This window comes from Palaemon carinicauda, chromosome 8 (assembly GCF_036898095.1).
Source record: "Palaemon carinicauda isolate YSFRI2023 chromosome 8, ASM3689809v2, whole genome shotgun sequence".
Classification (NCBI taxonomy): Eukaryota; Metazoa; Arthropoda; class Malacostraca; order Decapoda; family Palaemonidae; genus Palaemon; species Palaemon carinicauda.
The window spans coordinates 3,555,397-3,574,601 of record NC_090732.1 but is presented as its reverse complement, the minus strand read 5'-3'; the positions used below and the strand labels follow the sequence as shown (position 1 = coordinate 3,574,601).

Sequence of the window (19,205 nt, the reverse complement as noted above, 5' to 3'; positions counted from 1 at the left end):
GCACCACAGCCCCCCCGTAGAGGAGCTCCAGCAGCGTCTGCCTCGTTTAGAACAGGGTATTCTGCCTCCAGGAGAGGCCGTTCAGGCCGCTCCTCCAGGAGGAGGTAGAGTGGGAGGCCCCATACTCCTGCCCAAGCCTCAGATTGGGGGATGCCTCAGACTGCATTGGCAAGCATAGAAGGCTCACGGAGCAGAGCCCTGGACAGTATCCGTACTGAAGGAGGGGTACAGGCTACCGTTCTTAACGGAACCCCTGCCTCTAATTCCGGCCAGCCTGTCGGAGTGGCTGGCACCCAAGGACCCGTTGAAGAGGGCGGCCCTTCAAGAAGAGGTGTCCACGATGTTGGAGAAGGGCGCCATGGAGGAGGTCCTGCACCCGGGACCAGGTTTCTACAGCCGACTGTTCCTGGTAAAAAAGGCGACGGGGGGGTGGAGACCGGTGATAGACCTGTCAGCTCTCAACAAGTTTGTGCGAAAGACATATTTCAAAATGGACACTCCGAAGTCGGTCTTGCTGTCCTTGAGGGAGAAAGACTACATGATGACCATAGACCTCAAGGACGCATACTTCCATATCCCGGTCCACCCCTCAAGCCGGAAGTTTCTCCGGGTGAAATGGGGTACCCAGATCCTGCAATTCAAGACCCTCTGCTTCGGGTTGTCGACAGCTCCCCAGGTATTCACGAGAGTCTTCACGACAGTCTCGGTGTGGGCTCACGAGCGAGGTATTCGCCTCATCCGGTACCTGGACGACTGGTTGCCTCTTTCCTCCTCAGAGGACGTTTTGAAGGAGCAGGGTATAAAACTTCTCCAGTTTTGCAAGGGTCTGGGTATCATGATCAACCCAGAAAAATCGAACCTATCTCCCTCCACCAGAATGACCTATTTGGGGATGACACTGGATTCCCTACTAGTGAAAACTTTTCCGTCAGAGGAGCGGGTAAGCAATCTAATGAAGATCCTTCTCCCTTTCCTGTCGGGGCAACCCAGGAGGGCGGAGGACTGGCAAAGGCTAATAGGTCATCTGGTGTCATTGGAGAAACTGGTTCCCCAGGGGAGACTCAGACTCAGGGCCGTCCAATGGAACCTGAAGAACTTCTGGAACCAACTGGACTCGCCCCAGAAATTAATTCCAGTCCTGCCAAACACAATACCTTCCTGGAATGGTTGCATTGCCGGTCGAACACGCTCAAGGGGATGCCCTTCGCGACCGAGCCTCCCGAGATGCTCCTATTCACAGACGCCTCCAACCAGGGATGGGGAGCCCATCTCCTCAACGGGACGGCGAGAGGAACCTGGATGGACGGGGAGAAAGGCCTACACATCAATGTCCTAGAGTTGAAGGCAGTCCAAAAAGCTTGCCTACACTTCATCGATCTACTAAGGGGAAACACTGTGGCGTTGATGTGCGACAACGCCACAGTGGTAGCGTACATAAAGAAGCAAGGAGGCCTAAAATCAAGGGAGTTGTGCGATATCGCCCTAGAGATCCTGGATTGGGCGGAGGCGAACCAAATAGTATTATTGGCAAGGTTCATCCCCGGGAAAAAGAACGTCCTAGCCGACGGTCTCAGCAGGATGGGTCAGATAGTAGGAACAGAGTGGTCCCTCCTCCCAGAAGTAGCCAGGCTCATCATTCAACGGTGGGGTTCCCCGGTGATGGACCTCTTTGCAACCAAGCTGAACGCACAACTCCCTGTGTATTGTTCTCCTGTCCCAGACCCAAAGGCAGCCTTGGAGGATGCTTTTCAGCACAAGTGGGACAACCTAGCCGTGTACGCTTTTCCCCCCTTCACGTTGATCAGGCAAGTGCTCAACAGAGTAAGGGCTGCCCGGAACTTAAGGATGACTTTGGTAGCGCCCTGGTGGCCGGAGAGAGAGTGGTTCGCAGACCTAAAAGACTTGACAAGCCATCCTCCGTGGCCACTCCCCGACAGGCCAGATCTTCTACAACAGCCACACTTTCTCAGGTTCCACGACAACCCACAGTCTCTACGCCTTCACGCCTGGAAACTATGGAGCGCCTCCTGAGGAAGGAAGGATATTCGTCAGGAACGGCTAAGAGGATGTCGCGATACCTGAGAAGGTCGTCGGCAGCGGTCTACCAAGCGAAATGGGCCTCTTTCACGAAGTGGTGCTCTTCGAAGAGCATCAAACCCCTTAAAGCCTCAGTCCCAGATATCGCAGACTTTCTAGTATATCTCAGAGACGAGATAGGGATGTCAATCCCAGCTATAAAAGGAGTACGAGCAGCCTTGGGTCAAGTCTTCCTTCTGAAGGGCATCGACCTGGGCTCCTCTAGACACATCTCTATGCTTGTCAGGAGTTTTGAACAGTCCTACTCCCCTCAAACTGTTAGGGTGCCTCAGTGGGACTTGGCTAGGGTCCTGAAGATGTTAAGTAGCCCCCCGTTCGAACCAATGAAGGATATTGTTGACAGGGATCTCACTCTCAAGACGGTCTTTTTGTTGGCCTTGGCCTCTGTGAAAAGGGTAGGTGAGATCCATGGGCTGTCTTATGACGTCTCATTCGAAGGGGTGGAGAGAGATCTCTTTCAAGTTCGTCCCTTCGTTCGTGGCGAAAACCCAGAACCCAGCAGTCTGGGATCCTAAATTCGAGGGGTTCTCTCTGCCAGCTATTCCTAGGACTGGGAATCCTGAGGATTTGAGGTTATGCCCTGTCCGTGCCATTAGGAAATACCTTGAGAGGACTGCACATCTCCGGCCGGGCATCAAGAGCCTTTTCGTCTCCACAGGTGTTACAAAGAAGCAGGTATCGAAGAATACCATATCCTTTTGGTTGAGACAAGTTATTGCCATGGCCTACAAGGAGGGACTAGCCTTGCCAGGTACTCCCAAGCCCCATGACATCAGAGGTCTTAGCACTTCCTTAGCCTTTGAGAAGAACATGGCAGTGGGCCAGATCCTTCGGGCGGGCACCTGGTCGAACCAGTCGACCTTTACTGCCCATTACTTCAAGGATTACTCAAGAAGGTCCTTAGATGGGTTCTCCATTGGGACAGTCATCTCCGCGCTCCAAGTGATTTAATGGTGAAGCCCCAGGCACAATCGTGGATAGCAAAACCAGGAGACACAGGTTCGTTCCTTTTCACCCTAATCCCCGTTTCCTATCCCTATCAGAGATAACCACACTTATGTAACCAATGAAGAACACGTCTCTGCAACTTTGTTACTGGACTCAACATCAGAAGATTTTTCAAAGGGTGAGTACTTAGACACTAACGTGAGTTCTTTGTGTAGTTTACCCTACCGTTCGTTTCCCAGTTTTTAAGAACCTAGTTCATATCTAGGATACTTGGCGTCCGCTTTGCTGGGTCTGAAGGTCAGGAAGCCACTCCCACCTCCTAAAGTGTAAGTCTCCTAAGAAAGTAGTTCGAGGTAAGTATTTGTGTTGGAACAAATCAAAAATTTTTAGTAATTTTTATTTTTCCTAACATACTTACCGAGAACTACTTTCGGGTAATGGCCCTCCCTACCTTCCCCGAGTGCCTTTCTGGCCTTGCAGGGACTTGTCGCAACATCCGAGGAACTTACTGGCTAACGGGACCCAAGCTGACGCCGACCTAGCTCAAGGCACGTTCTCTTACTCCCGGGTTAGCCCTCCATAGAAAACCGGTGTAGGGTATACTACACAAAACTCTGGTCGGTAGAGAGGAGATTACAGGTAACTCCTAAGAAAGTAGTTCTCGGTAAGTATGTTAGGAAAAATAAAAATTACTTAAAATTTTTGATTTTGTTATGCTCAAGATCACCAGAAGTTTGATAGATCTTGCTAAAATTATGACGGTGTAAATTATGGGGAAGGAAGTTGAACCCTAACAAAACTCAGAAGTATGATTGTAAGTCAAGGACAGTGGCTCCTCAACATCCAGATCCTTTATTGACAATGTCTTTAACCTTTTCACTATGCAGCAGTGGATCTGCCCTCAGTAGCCATATACAGCATTTATCACCATCGGATATACAGTACATGCTTACTTACTCTATAATAACCAACATTTCCATGTTTAGTTGTTTTGCTGCTGATTGCAGAATAAACTTTTCATAAGTTTGCTTTATTTTCTATTGTGTTTCACTCTAAACAACTAAGAAATTATTTCTATTCATTATGAAGTGATCATAAAATAATTTTTCAGAATTTTTATATTATTTTACTCGATATAATAGTAAAGCACTGTGATTTTGTGTAGAATAAACTTTTATATTAATTGTGATATTGATTATATGATTGCATAATGATTCCACGATAGATACCCAGCAAAAGATATAAAATTGCTCATTGATAACGGACCTTACGTTAAACAACAATGTAAAGAAAATGTAGGTTTGTTTCCTTTGACACAAGAAGTCTACTATAATGCATAATTGTAAGGTATACATATGATAAACAAAAAGCTTTTCTTCCTATGACAAAAGAAACCTATTTCTGCCCAAGAGACCGACCTAATATAGATTTAAGTTCATTAGACAAGTAAAATTTCGTAATTCTGGTTTTTGGTATGAAATACACAGTTCACACTTGCATAACAAATGCTGCATAAAATATCAATAAATGGAAATATGACAGTAGGCTAACTTTTAGTCGTGAAAACGATGAACAATACTAATATGAGATACTTTATATACTATATATCTAAGACATGAAAATATTATTTTGTGGAAATGATTATTGAGAGAATAAAGAATTTGTTGAGAAAATAAGGAATGAAATAAGAATAAATAAATCTCATGTTTACAGCTATTGAGGTTAAAAATGTGATCAGTGATATGATATTGATGAAATATCCTAAGATACAAGTAAATGATCTAGGAATTCAGAAATTTATAAAGGAATAAGGGAAAGATTATATATAGTATAGAGATGATTTGGTGTGATTTTAGATATGAGGGATGGCATTTGACCAAACTACTTACAACAACTTGCATAATTGGTCTTTTAGGTGGCGTTGTAGGTAGGAGTTAGAGAGCGAGTACCAGGGTGGAGGGGAAGAACGACACAGCTACGTTTACTTTAGAGAATGCTTTCTTTGTGATTTGAACAGATATGCCAAAGTAGAAATACACTAAAATAGCCCATACATAATCATAAATAAAGACTAGGTTTGCATGTTTTTCATTTGGTGGTGGGTTGAGGTGTAAGCATCCCTACGTTTCTGAGCTTGGTGGTTGTCAGGGGCGTTAGAGTAATCCCTCACGTAGGTATCATGTCATTGGCTAAAGAGATTGGTGTGATTCTACATACTAACATAAAAACACATCAAAATAGCCCTCACACAATCAAGAAGAAAGGCTAGAATCCCAAAGTCATCGTTGGTTGGCTGAAGAAAGGAAGAGGGGGCTAATATCAGGGAAGGGAGAAGCTTTTTCAGTGATTATCCTAGGTGTAATATAAGACCACATGCTGTGCTCTTTTGTAGGCTATATTAGTGATTTTAACTTCCATATGGTTTATATTTATATAAAAGGGATTTTGACGAAGGGAAAATCTATTTCTGGGCGAGAGACCTGTGCCGCCCAGTGAAATGCTCCTTTATCATCATTTCTAAGGTATAATAACTGCTATATATTACCAGAGAAAAAGTGCATAGGAATGCCAGGGATAAACCCAGCTCGCTCACCTATATTAGGTGTCGGTATATAGTAACTGGGGCGTGAAAACCACTATCAGAGGTCTCGTGCCATTTAGATATCTCCTCTTCAAATATCCCCGTTACTATGAGGTGCCGTTCTACATCCACTACTGATTGCTACTACCACTACCTCCACCCACGCCAACTACGTCACTCCTTTCATAGCATCTTCGGCGTTTACCCGTGCGTTCCTTTGCTTTGTGATTTTGGTTCTTTTGAGTGCTTTTATGCACGAGATGTCGGACGGTCAAGCTTCCTCATCCAAGTTAAGTACTAGAACTATGAGTTTTGAGTTTCTGGAGGTAGCGATGCCTTTATTTTTTTTGTTATTAGTGTCAACGAGTTTTCTCGGAGTCGGAGGTTCCGCTCCACGGCAGCCATGTTGGGTTTTGCTACCTCCGCATCTTGTTCTTGACGTATTGCAATTGGTCCCCCATACTAATTGTAATTCGTTTTGAACCTCATCGCGCTTGCTCTTTGCCAATTCACATTATGCAATGCTTTATATTCAGCCTTAATCGCTATATCATTGATATTGGAACGTTTATTTTAGGTTATGGGCTTCCTTGGCTACCCTTCTAGGCCGAGTACCTTGAAGGTTTTTTCGTCACCGTGTCATGGTGTCTTATTATTCTAGGATTTATTTGCTCTTATTCATTACTACCACCTTTAGATAAGAGTTAGGTCCTGTTTTTTAGTTTGAGAGGGACGTCAACGTTTGTAATACTGGGCATGTTTTGACATTCAGCAGACGTATTCGTTGCAAAGGGTAAAGTTAGCTATATAAAACTAATTTGTTCCGTAACAGAAATACAAACCACGCTATTTACAGAGGGTTTACTTTTTAGCGCAGCTGAAATGGCGAGCCATTAGAATTTAACGAGGGTGTATTACCCCCGCGCTAGTTAGCGGGGGGGTAGGGGAGTGGTAGTTAGCTACCCCTCCCCCCCTCACACACAGATGAATGCTCACTTTCACTTATGGCTCGGACTGTGACAGACGTCTCTGTCTTGGTCCTCTCTTGGCAGCCATTGTTTGTTTTGTCTTTACTTAATCGCTTACTTTTCATTTACTCAATATATATGTAAACATGTTTTCATGTTTGTATATATATTTGAGTATAGAAATCAGTAAGTTTCCTTTTCAGAATTGTGTGTGTAGTGTACGATATCTACGTGGAGTCCTCGGCAGTTAGGCCTCCACGGCGTAATTTTATGGGTGGCGATCGAGTTTGACTTATGTCTTTCTCTCTCTCTCTCTCTTGAGGTCGTTCACCCTTTTACTACGTGTTACTACGCCCTTGTAGCTTCCTTTCCGTGTGGAGGGGTTGCTACGCCGTACGTTTGTCTCAATTAGTTTATGAATCTAATTGTAGTTTTTTTTTTTTTTCAGCTTGTAGAACGATTCCTTTCGGGGTTTTCGTTCTTTCTTTAGTGTTCATTCATTTTTAAATTACATAATTACATAGTTACATAATTATAATTGTTATAATTCTGTTTTGGTTACAGCTCTCCTTCCGTGAGTGTAAGTGGTTGTGAGGGCACGTGCCTGTTGTGTAATTCTTGTTTACTTTCCCTCGGGATTCCTCTTCGGAGCCTTCCCGGGGGAATGAATGTGTACTAATGTTATTTGTTTTATTTTTTTTACAGTTACCGATCTAGTTCGTTTCTGTAATATGGCAACGGTGTGAGCTGTCTTGTTGAGTCCTGGGGATTCGGCTGTTGCTGCCTCCCCCCTTGTATTTTCGTCAGGGGCGTGTCTCCTTCTACTGGAAGTACTCCCGTGACGACGGACAGCTCTCCAGTTCATTTTAGAACTCTCAGGAGGCTTGCCTCCTTGGGCGGGTAACTTTCCTTCCGAGGGAAGTTTTTCCTGTCCAGGCTTGAGTTTTTCCCCCTTTGGGGGGTTCTTCTCTTGCCTTTTTTTCGTGCGACTATGCTCTTGGTGCTGAGCGATCACACCTGCAGTTTCGCTCAAGGGGCTGGGCAACTGCAGGAGCCCCTCTTCGGAGGATTGCTCCTTTTAGGTCACTGGCTGACCAGTCTCTTCTACGAAGTGTTTCTCTTTCGTTCGCGAGAGAGTACACTCATAGAGACTCCTCTTCGGAGGATTCTTCTGTTGCTGTTGCTGTTGGCCTCCCTCGCCGTAAGGCCCACTGTCCGCCTCGTCGTAAGGGCCTCTCATCTCCCTATAAGGGTGCTTGAGGCGCCTTTTTGAATCTCCGTTTGCAGCCTACAACTCCTTTTTCTTGATCTTCCGCCTTGGTGCAGATGGACAGCAGTCTGATCTCGTCTTCCGACGGGCAACGGTCTTCCCGACGGACAACGGTCTTCCTGACGGACAGCGGTCTTCCGACGGACATCAGTCTCCCGGCGGACAACGATCCCTTCGGGGCAAAGGGTTGCCTCCCACGGGGGTTCTTCCCTTGCGTGTCAGGGTTCCCCTGCGCGCCCTTCTGCTGTGTTCTCTCCTGCTCCTGCTCAGTGTTAGTGCACAGGCGCTCTCCTGCTCATCAGCGCTCTCCTGTTCGTCAGCCCTTTCATGATGATCATCCCTGCTGTTCCTGTTGGTTCCTGTTACGCTCCCTGTGCGCCCACGTTCGCCCTCGCGATCTAGAACTTCGGTTCAGGTCGGGGTCAAGGACTCTTCTTCTATGCGCAGGCTTCCACGCGTAGCCTTCTGCTCGTCAGCGATCATCAGCTTGCCAGCGATCACCTGTCTCTCGGCGATCTCCGGATCGCCCGCGTGTGTTACAGCCGGCACGCAAACGTTCTCCAACACTTCTGAAGGAACATGGTTCGCCAGCTACTAGCTCACCTGCGCATGCTGCTCACCATCGCGCGATCACCTACCTGCGGATGCTGCTCGCCATCGCGCGACCCTCAACTGCGGATGCTGATCCTGATCGCCATCGCGCGACCCTCAACTGCGGATGCTGATCGCCATCGCGCGACCCTCAACTGCGGATGCTGATCGCCCTCGCGCGACCGCCCACCTGCGGATGCTGATCGCCCTCGCGCGACCGCCCACCTGCGGATGCTGATCGCCCTCGCGCGACCGCCCACCTGCGGATGCTGATCGCCCACCTGCGGATGCTGATCGCCCTCGCGCGACCGCCCACCTGCGGATGCTGATCGCCCTCGCGCGACCGCCCACCTGCGGATGCTGATCGCCCTCGCGCGACCGCCCACCTGCGGATGCTGATCGCCCTCGCGCGACCGCCCACCTGCGGATGCTGATCGCCCTCGCGCGACCGCCCACCTGCGGATGCTGATCGCCCTCGCGCGACCGCCCACCTGCGGATGCTGATCGCCCTCGCGCGACCGCCCACCTGCGGATGCTGATCGCCCTCGCGCGACCGCCCACCTGCGGATGCTGATCGCCCTCGCGCGACCGCCCACCTGCGGATGCTGATCGCCCTCGCGCGACCGCCCACCTGCGGATGCTGATCGCCCTCGCGCGACCGCCCACCTGCGGATGCTGATCGCCCTCGCGCGACCGCCCACCTGCGGATGCTGATCGCCCTCGCGCGACCGCCCACCTGCGGATGCTGATCGCCCTCGCGCGACCGCCCACCTGCGGATGCTGATCGCCCTCGCGCGACCGCCCACCTGCGGATGCTGATCGCCCTCGCGCGACCGCCCACCTGCGGATGCTGATCGCCCTCGCGCGACCGCCCACCTGCGGATGCTGATCGCCCTCGCGCGACCGCCCACCTGCGGATGCTGATCGCCCTCGCGCGACCGCCCACCTGCGGATGCTGATCGCCCTCGCGCGACCCTGTGCATGCTGATCGCCATCGCGCGATCGCCTACCCTGCGGATGCTGCTCGCCTACCCTGCGGATGCTGCTCGCCTACCCTGCGGATGCTGCTCGCCTACCCTGCGGATGCTGCTCGCCATCGCGCGACCCTCAACTGCGGATGCTGATCGCCATCGCGCGACCCTGGCATGCTGATCGCCATCGCGCGACCCTGCGCATGCTGATCGCCATCGCGCGACCCTGCGCATGCTGATCGCCATCGCGCGACCCTGCGCATGCTGATCGCCATCGCGCGACCCTGCGCATGCTGATCGCCATCGCGCGACCCTGCGCATGCTGATCGCCATCGCGCGACCCTGCGCATGCTGATCGCCATCGCGCGACCCTGCGCATGCTGATCGCCATCGCGCGACCCTGCGCATGCTGATCGCCATCGCGCGACCCTGCGCATGCTGATCGCCATCGCGCGACCCTGCGCATGCTGATCGCCATCGCGCGACCCTGCGCATGCTGATCGCCATCGCGCGACCCTGCGCATGCTGATCGCCATCGCGCGACCCTGCGCATGCTGATCGCCATCGCGCGACCCTGCGCATGCTGATCGCCATCGCGCGACCCTGCGCATGCTGATCGCCATCGCGCGACCCTGCGCATGCTGATCGCCATCGCGCGACCCTGCGCATGCTGATCGCCATCGCGCGACCCTGCGCATGCTGATCGCCATCGCGCGACCCTGCGCATGCTGATCGCCATCGCGCGACCCTGCGCATGCTGATCGCCATCGCGCGACCCTGCGCATGCTGATCGCCATCGCGCGACCCTGCGCATGCTGATCGCCATCGCGCGACCCTGCGCATGCTGATCGCGATCGCGCGACCCTGCGCATGCTGATCGCCATCGCGCGACCCTGCGCATGCTGATCGCCATCGCGCGACCCTGCGCATGCTGATCGCCATCGCGCGACCCTGCGCATGCTGATCGCCATCGCGCGACCCTGCGCATGCTGATCGCCATCGCGCGACCCTGCGCATGCTGCTCGCGATCGCGCGACCCTGCGCATGCTGCTCGCGATCGCGCGACCCTGCGCATGCTGCTCGCGATCGCGCGACCCTGCGCATGCTGCTCGCGATCGCGCGACCCTGCGCATGCTGCTCGCGATCGCGCGACCCTGCGCATGCTGCTCGCGATCGCGCGACCCTGCGCATGCTGCTCGCGATCGCGCGACCCTGCGCATGCTGCTCGCGATCGCGCGACCCTGCGCATGCTGCTCGCGATCGCGCGACCCTGCGCATGCTGCTCGCGATCGCGCGACCCTGCGCATGCTGCTCGCGATCGCGCGACCCTGCGCATGCTGCTCGCGATCGCGCGACCCTGCGCATGCTGCTCGCGATCGCCCACCTGCGCATGCTGCTCGCGATCGCCCACCTGCGCATGCTGCTCGCGATCGCCCACCTGCGCATGCTGCTCGACCATCGCGTCGGCATGATACAACGCGCCATCGCCAACCTGCGCGTTAGCGCTCACCAGCTCACCACCGATCGCCTGTTGATCCATATCGCCAGCGGTCTTTCTCGCCCACGCGGCAGCGCGTTTCCTCGCCATTGCGCTAACGCTTGCGTTCGCCGCCTCGGACTCGCGCTCATTCACCTGCCCACCCTCATGACCGCTCGCCCTCACGACCGCTCGCCCACGCGACCGCTCGCCTGCGCGCCCGCGCGCCCGCGCAACCGTTCGCCTGCACGACCGCTTGCCTGTGCGCCCGCGCGATCATTCGCCTGCGCGCCCACACGCCCACGTGCCTGCACGTCTACGCTCATGCGCGTCCGCGCCCATGCTCTCCAATGTTCGCCCGCGTGCGAACCAACGGTTTTCCATCGCGCGGACGGATGGTGTTCCGTCGCGCGAACCGACGGTGTTCCGTCTCGCAAACCGACGGTGTTCCGTCTCGCGAACCGACGGTGTTCCGTCTCGCGAACCGACGGTGTTCCGTCGCGCGAACCGACGGTGTTCCGTCGCGCCAACCGACGGTGTTCCGTCGGTCGAACCTACAGTGTTTCTTCGCACAAACGTCGGCTTATTTCTTGCAGTATCCATTGCTCGTCTATGGGTTATCGCTCGCCGACCACCAGCTCTCGCCCTTCCTACCACGCTCGCCCTCCTGTGCTCCTTCGCTCACCTTCGTTTGCGTTCCTGCGTTACCGCGCATGGGCGCTTCCACGTTCGCCCACGCGCAAATCTTTGAATTACCGTCACACGAGCTCCAGGGCGATTGCGACCACGATTCCCAATGGGGTTTTCGCAGCATGGCCAGCCTGGTGAGTTCTTCTGGAGCGTATTTCCAGAACACGGCCTCACCCCGTAAACGCAGAGCATGGCACTTGTAAGAATAGGAGAAACTTGAGGGAGATCTGAGTAACACTCCTCTTTCCTGAACCTGGGTTAGCCCTTCCCCGTCATTCCCTGGAAGGATTTTTGGCGGGGGGGCTTTCCGTTCGAGATTTCTCCATCGGACAAGGGGTGACTGCTTACCCCTTCCTCTGGGAGCTTACCAGGTCCTTTCCCTCCTCGGTTACGGCCCGAGGTTTGGTTCAAGGAAGCTACAGGAAGATCATGGGTACTTTCCTCCTCTCGAGCTCAGGCACCTTGGCCTTTCGTCGTTAAGTATCTAACTTGCGGACAAGCTTGATGTTCTACCATCTGTACGCGGGTGTCTCATCTGTGGAGGTCGACGACCTCAGACACCCTTCCATCCTTGAGAAGAGTTTGTTTGTGCCCAAGGACAGAGACTTAGACAGCGGCTGTGCGGAGGAAATCGACTTCCGTTTTCACTCCTCCAAGGCGCTTTCTTCCAGACTCTGCAGGGCTCCAGCGCCCTTTTCTTTCAACCACGTCGGCCTAAGTTATCGTCTATGACAACTGGGACAAGGTGTCCAATTGCAGTTTCCTCCTGTCAGGAACAGATGGCACGGGAGACTCCCCCGGGGGGGCATAGTCCTAAAAGGAGTTCACGAACTCTAGGATTGCAGGTTTTTCGCTGGGAGGATGCTTAAGGTTACTCATCCGAATGACAGCTTCCCGATGCCCATTCCCGCACAATCTCTGTGATAGCCAAGGATATCGCGCCTGCCGTCTCTGTCAGCGAATTCAGTGTCTCTGAACCTCTATGCCATAGCGTCAGCAAGAGTTGCCCGGTTTGGCAGAATGATCCATACCTTAGGCGAAGGTCTTCCTTAGGATCATCGACGGCTTCACCCCCGGCCTCCTCAGTCGATCCTTTTTTGTAAGGAAGGATCTGAGAGGGGATGTCCGTAGTCGACCTCTCAGCCCTGATTAAGTTTGTCGAACAAACTTCGGCCAGCGTAGACCAGCAGAATCGATCAGACTGGTAACGAGGCGACAGGACTCCTTAAACCCTGGATCGGAAGGACGGGTACTTTCAGTTTCCATTCCATCCATCTTCCAGGGTGCTCGTCGAATTCAGCCTAGACTGCAAGTATTCCTGCTTATGATGCAGTGTGGCTATCCCGCCGTGGCATAGCAGGTTTGTTTCCCCAGAGAACTCTCCCTGCCTTCCTCTTGGCCGCTCAGGTGCAGGCTTCCGCCTCCTCTGCTGTTTGGAGGGCTGGTCAACTCCGGTAGGCTCGGGTTCGACCTTCTTCAGCGCTGGGACAAGCTTCCGGATGCTTACCATGAGTGTGGGCTCATGGTATTTTGCTTGAAGCCTTCTCTTCCTCTGCCTCAACATCTGGAGTATCTGGCCATGATATTGAGTCAACGGCCTTACCACGTTGGAAACCCCGCTTCTCGTCCGTCCAGCGAGGTTAAGCAACGTCGGTTCTGGTCGGTACTTGGATGGGTGACTACCTGGGGACGCCAGATTCTGTTACCACATCCTCCGAGCCTTCCTTTCAGTTGACTGTGGCAAGACTGAGGAGAGTCGCAGTACCTGTTCTCAGTCAAGCAGAGCTTTCAGCCCTACCTTGGAACGTTTCCTAGTCTCCTTTCCTCATTGACCAGTCTATAGTCCGAACGGTCGCCTCAGGATAAGTTCCATGTGGGGCGGTCCAAGTCCCGGTGGCTTCAGGCAATGTTTAACCGGACCTCCTGGCCCCTATGGGACCAGCGGAACTATTAGACCTGCAATGGGTGTTGACCTATGGAGCCTCTTGATGGTAGTGGATATTCTCGTCCTTTCCCCACATTCTTGATGCTGTTCTCGGACTCGTCAAAGGAAAGGGGGGGGGGGGGCATGTTCCGGTCCAGGCCTATGGTCAAGACCTGAAGGATACCTCTCCATCATTCAGGCAGGCTTAGGGGCCTTAGTCTGGCCCCTCTACAGATCCTACAGCTCCTGCCGAGTCGCCCCGTGCGCGTCGACTTCATGATTCTGGCGTATTCTAACCAGCAGGGGACGCATTTTCACACCTTTACATCTTGCAGTAGAGATACCGGGATGATTGAGATTCTCTCAATACCACCATCGGCTCTCTCATTCTAGGCAGGGGAATGTTCTCTCCGACTATCCGAGCAGAGCCTCGTAGAGAGAGTGTACCCGGGGATCTTTGACCTTGGGTAACCAGCAAGTACTGGTCTGGGGGACCTGATCGCGACAGCTTGGAACCTCAAGCTTCCGCTGTTCTTCCCCCCAGTCTCAGACCCCGAGACTCTGGCAAGATGCATTCCGGTGATGGTGGGACAACTTCGACGCCTGCGTCTTCCCTCCTTTTTGTCTGTGGACAATGGGTCTCAACAAGACCAGGTTGTCTGTCAACCTTTCAATGGGAGAGCTCCACTGGGACTATGTGCAGAACGGTTTCTGGACCCTCTGCTTCCCCTGACGGAACTCCCGGGAGAGTTTCTCCCACAGCGCAGACTACTCAAGCAACCACACTGCGACATCTCTCCCGAACCGGGGCGTCGCTTCGGCTTCATGCCTGGAGACACTACGCCTCCTCCTCAAGAAAAGACAACCCGCTACAGTCGCGGTACGGAGGTCGCGTCATCTGCGATAGTCATCCACAGGGGTCTTCCAGGCAAAGTGAAGAGTCTAAGGTGGTTGGTGCCGTGTGAGATATACCTCTTCCCTTGAGGCCTCTACTCCAGCAATAACGGTCTTATTGCCTTTCGGCGGGAAGAAACTCCTTTCCGCTCTCGGCAATGAAGCCTGTCGCTCAGCCTTTCCCTGACCTTCAGGCTTAAAGGAATAACTTTTTCCTGCCCGCTGGATCTATCCTCGCTCATGCGAAGCTACGATCGTCTCTGCCCTAGTCGGAGGAAGACCTCCAACTTGGAGCATGGCTCGGACTTTTAGTCCTTTAAGAGATCTTCTCAAGACCCTTTACGACAGGCCTCGGATTGTATTCCGCCTTGGGTCTCCTGCTCACTCTGGCCACGGCCAGTGTGTAAGCAATCTTCTTGGTCTCTTACGACTCCCCCCTTTCTAAGAAAGAGGGGAAGGCAACATTCAGGTTCGCTCCTGAGTTGTTGGCTAAACTCAGAATCTGGGGGTCCCGGCCCTTCGGTCCAATTCATTCAAGATTTCGAGTCTCCATTCTGTATCTGATGTCCCAAGACCTTCTCTTTCTTGCCAGTAAAGGAATCGAGAGGTTAGCGCTGGGAACAGCTGCAGTTTGTCCTCAGTTGCAGCCGATTTGGGAGCACAAGGAGGACACGGGGGAGAGTCACCAGTATACCTCTTCAGCCCGGACTCAAGGACATTCATCTCGACCTGTCTCCAGACCCTCCCCCGTCACGTCGCCCTACAGCACGATGTTGGATACATCGCAACGTCCCTCGCCTTCGAGTAATACTACTCTGTGACGCAGGTGCTACAAGCTGGAGTCTGGAAGCGTCTAATGACCTTCGCAGCCCGCTTCCTGCAGGGCGTGACCCACAGGAGTCTCGATACGTTTTCTATCGCTCTGTGGTGGCTACACAACAGCTTGTCTAACCTCAGGCTCCTTTTTGGACAGGTAGCAGAAGGTTGAGGGCATTGTTATCAGGTTTTAGTCTGCATGAACGAAAGAAGTATGTCTGGCTCTTATTTCTTTCTTCATCATCCCCTCTACGGGGAAGCAGCATCCTGGTCTCTGCATAGCTGACCTCGAACCTCTGCAGGTAAACCATGCTTCCTTGTGTTCCGAGTATTGAGTCAATACTGTCGCGTCCCCCATACCCTGACGAGGTGGTATTGGGAACGTCCTAACCCAGAGTTCCTTCTGGAACTCCAGGTCAACTGCCTAGGACTGGTCACACTTCTTCCTTCACACACAAGCTTACGTAGGCCACATGGTTCCTTGCGGAGCAAGGAACTTGTGAGGTGCAGGGACTCCTTTTCTCGAGTGCGACTCACTCGGATTCTGAGTCCCCGGGTAAAGCCAAAGCCAGTATGGCTGGGGACTTTCCACCCTACCTAAGGGGTAAGTCACCCTCTGTATATAGCGTGGTTTGTATTTCGGTTACGGAACAAATGACAAATTCGAAGATAATTTGTATTTTTCCTAACCATACAAACCTTAGCTATTTACACATATTTGCCCGCCAGCCCTGTCCCCCAAGACAAGTCCTACCTCTAAGTGAAAGTGAGCATTCATTGTGTGTGAGGGGGGGGAGGGGTAGCTAGCTACCACTCCCCTACACCCCCGCTTACTAGCGCGGGGGTAATACACCCTCGTTAAATTCTAATGGCTCGCCATTTCAGCTGCGCTAAAAGGTAAACCCTCTGTAAATAGCTAAGGTTTGTATGGTTAGGAAAAATACAAATGATCTTCGAATTTGTCATTTAAAGTTCTTGGTGTGAGTTTTTATTGCAAATTTGAGTTTGTTTTTCTTCAGTTGCAAACAGGAATGCTGTATTTAGAAATACTTAAGATTTTCTGAGATCAATCTATCCTGTATAAATTTTCTAATTTTACCGTGTTTTAAATATCTGGATATTAATCTATGTCACTGTCATTTAGTTAGTTCCTTGTGCATATAGTATATAATAACCTTATGCATTTGAATCTCCCCAGACTGTATCATACAGTACATTGTTAATTATAATAGTCTTACCATATCTATCATCCGGTTCAACATTACACAGCTTTCTTGAAATTTTATTCCAGCCGTTACCAGAATGCGAATCTTCCTAATCTGTTAGTTGAATCGATGGAACTTCATAAGTTCACACTTATTGCAAATGCTTTTTTGTTGAACAGGTTATGTGTTGTTCCATAATTCACATATGACGTGTGACGTGTATTTAACGTTTTTATTGATATATTTTATAATTTGTTTTTATTTCTTATTTATAGGTTATTTGTTACCTCTAACTCCTTTCTGAATGAGGCTACTTTCCCTGTTGAAGCCCTGCCGTTAGAGCATTGTTTTCTTCCAATTAGGGTTGTAGCTTAGCTAGTAAAGATGATAATATTGCAAATCTCTATAATATTTTGTTTTATCTTCCAGGTGCCATATTCACCAGTGCGCCAGTAGATTCGGAGGTTCTAGATGACATTCTGAATGCACACCAGAAAACTCAAGAAACCTTAGAATAATTGTGATGTTAGCATATAGTTTTAATAGTGTTCTGATGGATGTAACCAATGCTTTGGGACTGTGTGAATGTACTGAATATTGGTGTACATTTAAATTCTATGAATAGTTGAATTTGCTCTAAAGTGTTTGAAACTCAATTTTCATTGTATATATAAAACTCATTTAATTCTTCTCAGCATCAAATTTAATATCATTGTTCATATATGGTAATTTTCAAATCAGATTCGTATTTTTCTTATATAAGCAACGCAGGTACGATTCAAATTTTGAGCTCTTTTATCAGCAGGGAATTTAAGAATACAGCATAATTGTGTTTGCAGGAATAAAGTTTTTAAAAAATTAACGGGTTAATGAGAATCGAAGTTGTGATTTCTAGCTTATAATAGTAAATATGGATGCTGTGCATGTATATCAAGATTGTAAATATAAGTTATTTGCTGTAGATTTCTTTATTCACTTTTCTTGCGGCATCCTCAAAATTTAGTGATAATTTATACCATTTGTTTTATTTCAATGCTATTCCTTGTATTATGGAACAGCGATGGTAGACCTATGACTTATGTATCAGCAGAGAATTGCTGTGGATTTCTAGGTGGTGTGGTGAACTGCGGTATCATGTGTAAATTACACAAAGATTTTAGAATTTTATCAAACTAGTAACAAATTTTATTTTCTGTGTTATCTAAATACACTGCAGTTTGTATTACAACTCAAAGTTGTTCTTACGTGTATACTGTAGTATACTGTACAAACCCGGAACTGCTGTGAATTCGTTAACGAGGTAGCTAATGACAGGTGATGAATGTGGGCGAGAAGCTCCATCTCTCTACTTATCGGAAGCACGTCACTTGTTTTTAGCCGTGTCAAGTACTGTATGGACATACTGTACTGTTGTGCCGTAACCAAACTTTTTTTGTACTTATTTTTATTACAGGGAGTGAATGCTGGCTGTTGCTAGTAATTATGCATGGGAACCAAGTAATCTATACTTGCTGGGGAAAGGTCATTTTCCTGGTTATAGGTCCATACTCTGTGCTTCTTGTAGGGGCCTTAATTATTAGCAATCATGCCTGATTGCAGGGCGTGACCTTCTGTGCAGTGGTATGTGTATGCCTTGAAGCAGAGAAAGAGAGTTAATTCCTCTCCTGTGTCTGTCTTGAAAACGCCCAAGAAGACACCGAAGTAATCTTTTCACCTCTTCTGTTTTCTCATTAAGTGCGTCTGCTAACCCTGCTCTTGTGCATATGCCCCTGGCTAGACCCCAGGGAGTATGCCCTGGGAACTGTGTCAGAGGATTTTTCAGGTTCTGGTTGAGTGTGGGGTTCCCCAGTGTTTGCCTTCCCCATCGGAAGTTGAAGTCTTTTCTCCCGTTGCCATGAAGACCTCTGACAAAGAGTTTGACGTCTTTCAGGTAGGCTCTCTATGACCTTGTTAAGGTGTCTGGTAGCTAAAGCTACCTCTCCTCCAGTGCTAATGTCTTTCTTGGTGACTAAGTTTGGAAAGGAAGTGTGATAGCATGAAGCTTAGAGAAAGATTCGGTTATTAACTTTCTAAAGTTATGTACAGAATTTATATCCAATTAGATGAGGTATTGTTCAATGCGTCCAATCTATAGCCAAATTGATTTTATGAGATTTTACTTTAATTTAACAGTTGAATTACTGTATATAAATGTACTGATAAGTTATATTTATGACCACCATGTTATGTTTTGAATACTATATCATGTATTTTTAACTGATTTCCTGATTTTGCTGTCATTTAAAATCCAAGCCGGGCATAGATGGACACCATAATGAGAATAGGAATGTAATATCTGGTGTTCCTTATCGTAATGTTCTGGGCCCATTACTTTTCATACCATGGACCCTTAGGGGGTTTGTCCTAGAAAACAAGCTTATTGCATATGCAGATGATGCTACTCTTTCTGCATCAATTCCCTCTCCTGAAAGTACAGCAGACCTAGGGGTTGCTGAATCCCTTAATAGAGATTAGGTAAAAATAGTGCATGGTGCAAAATAGGTATGAATCTGGGTAATATTATTGGATATCTAATATTTTTTTACTTATATATTTTTTGGAATTTTCATACGAAAATGTAACTGGAATCTTCTGCAGATTAAGGTTTATGGAATTATTTGCTGATGAAATATGTATAATTGATAATTAATGCCAAAATACTAGCTCACGGGGCTAACATGCAAAGCGAAACATAGTCCGCTTGCCAGAACATAGGAGCAGTGAGATGATGTTT

At 49.9% G+C, this 19,205-nt stretch overlaps 1 protein-coding gene across 2 annotated transcripts in view; it reads left to right on the top strand.

Annotated features, from left to right (window-relative positions):
• Nucleotides 1-17,393, top strand: part of LOC137645606 (cobalamin trafficking protein CblD) — a 79,463-nt gene extending 62,070 nt beyond the window's left edge. For both annotated transcript variants that reach the window (XM_068378404.1, XM_068378403.1), the window contains exon 8: nucleotides 16,862-17,393. In XM_068378404.1, coding sequence (XP_068234505.1) covers nucleotides 16,862-16,950 — 89 coding nt within the window. In that variant the 3' untranslated portion in view covers nucleotides 16,951-17,393. The remainder of the gene's footprint in view (nucleotides 1-16,861) is intronic.
• The last annotated feature ends 1,812 nt before the right edge of the window (nucleotides 17,394-19,205 follow it).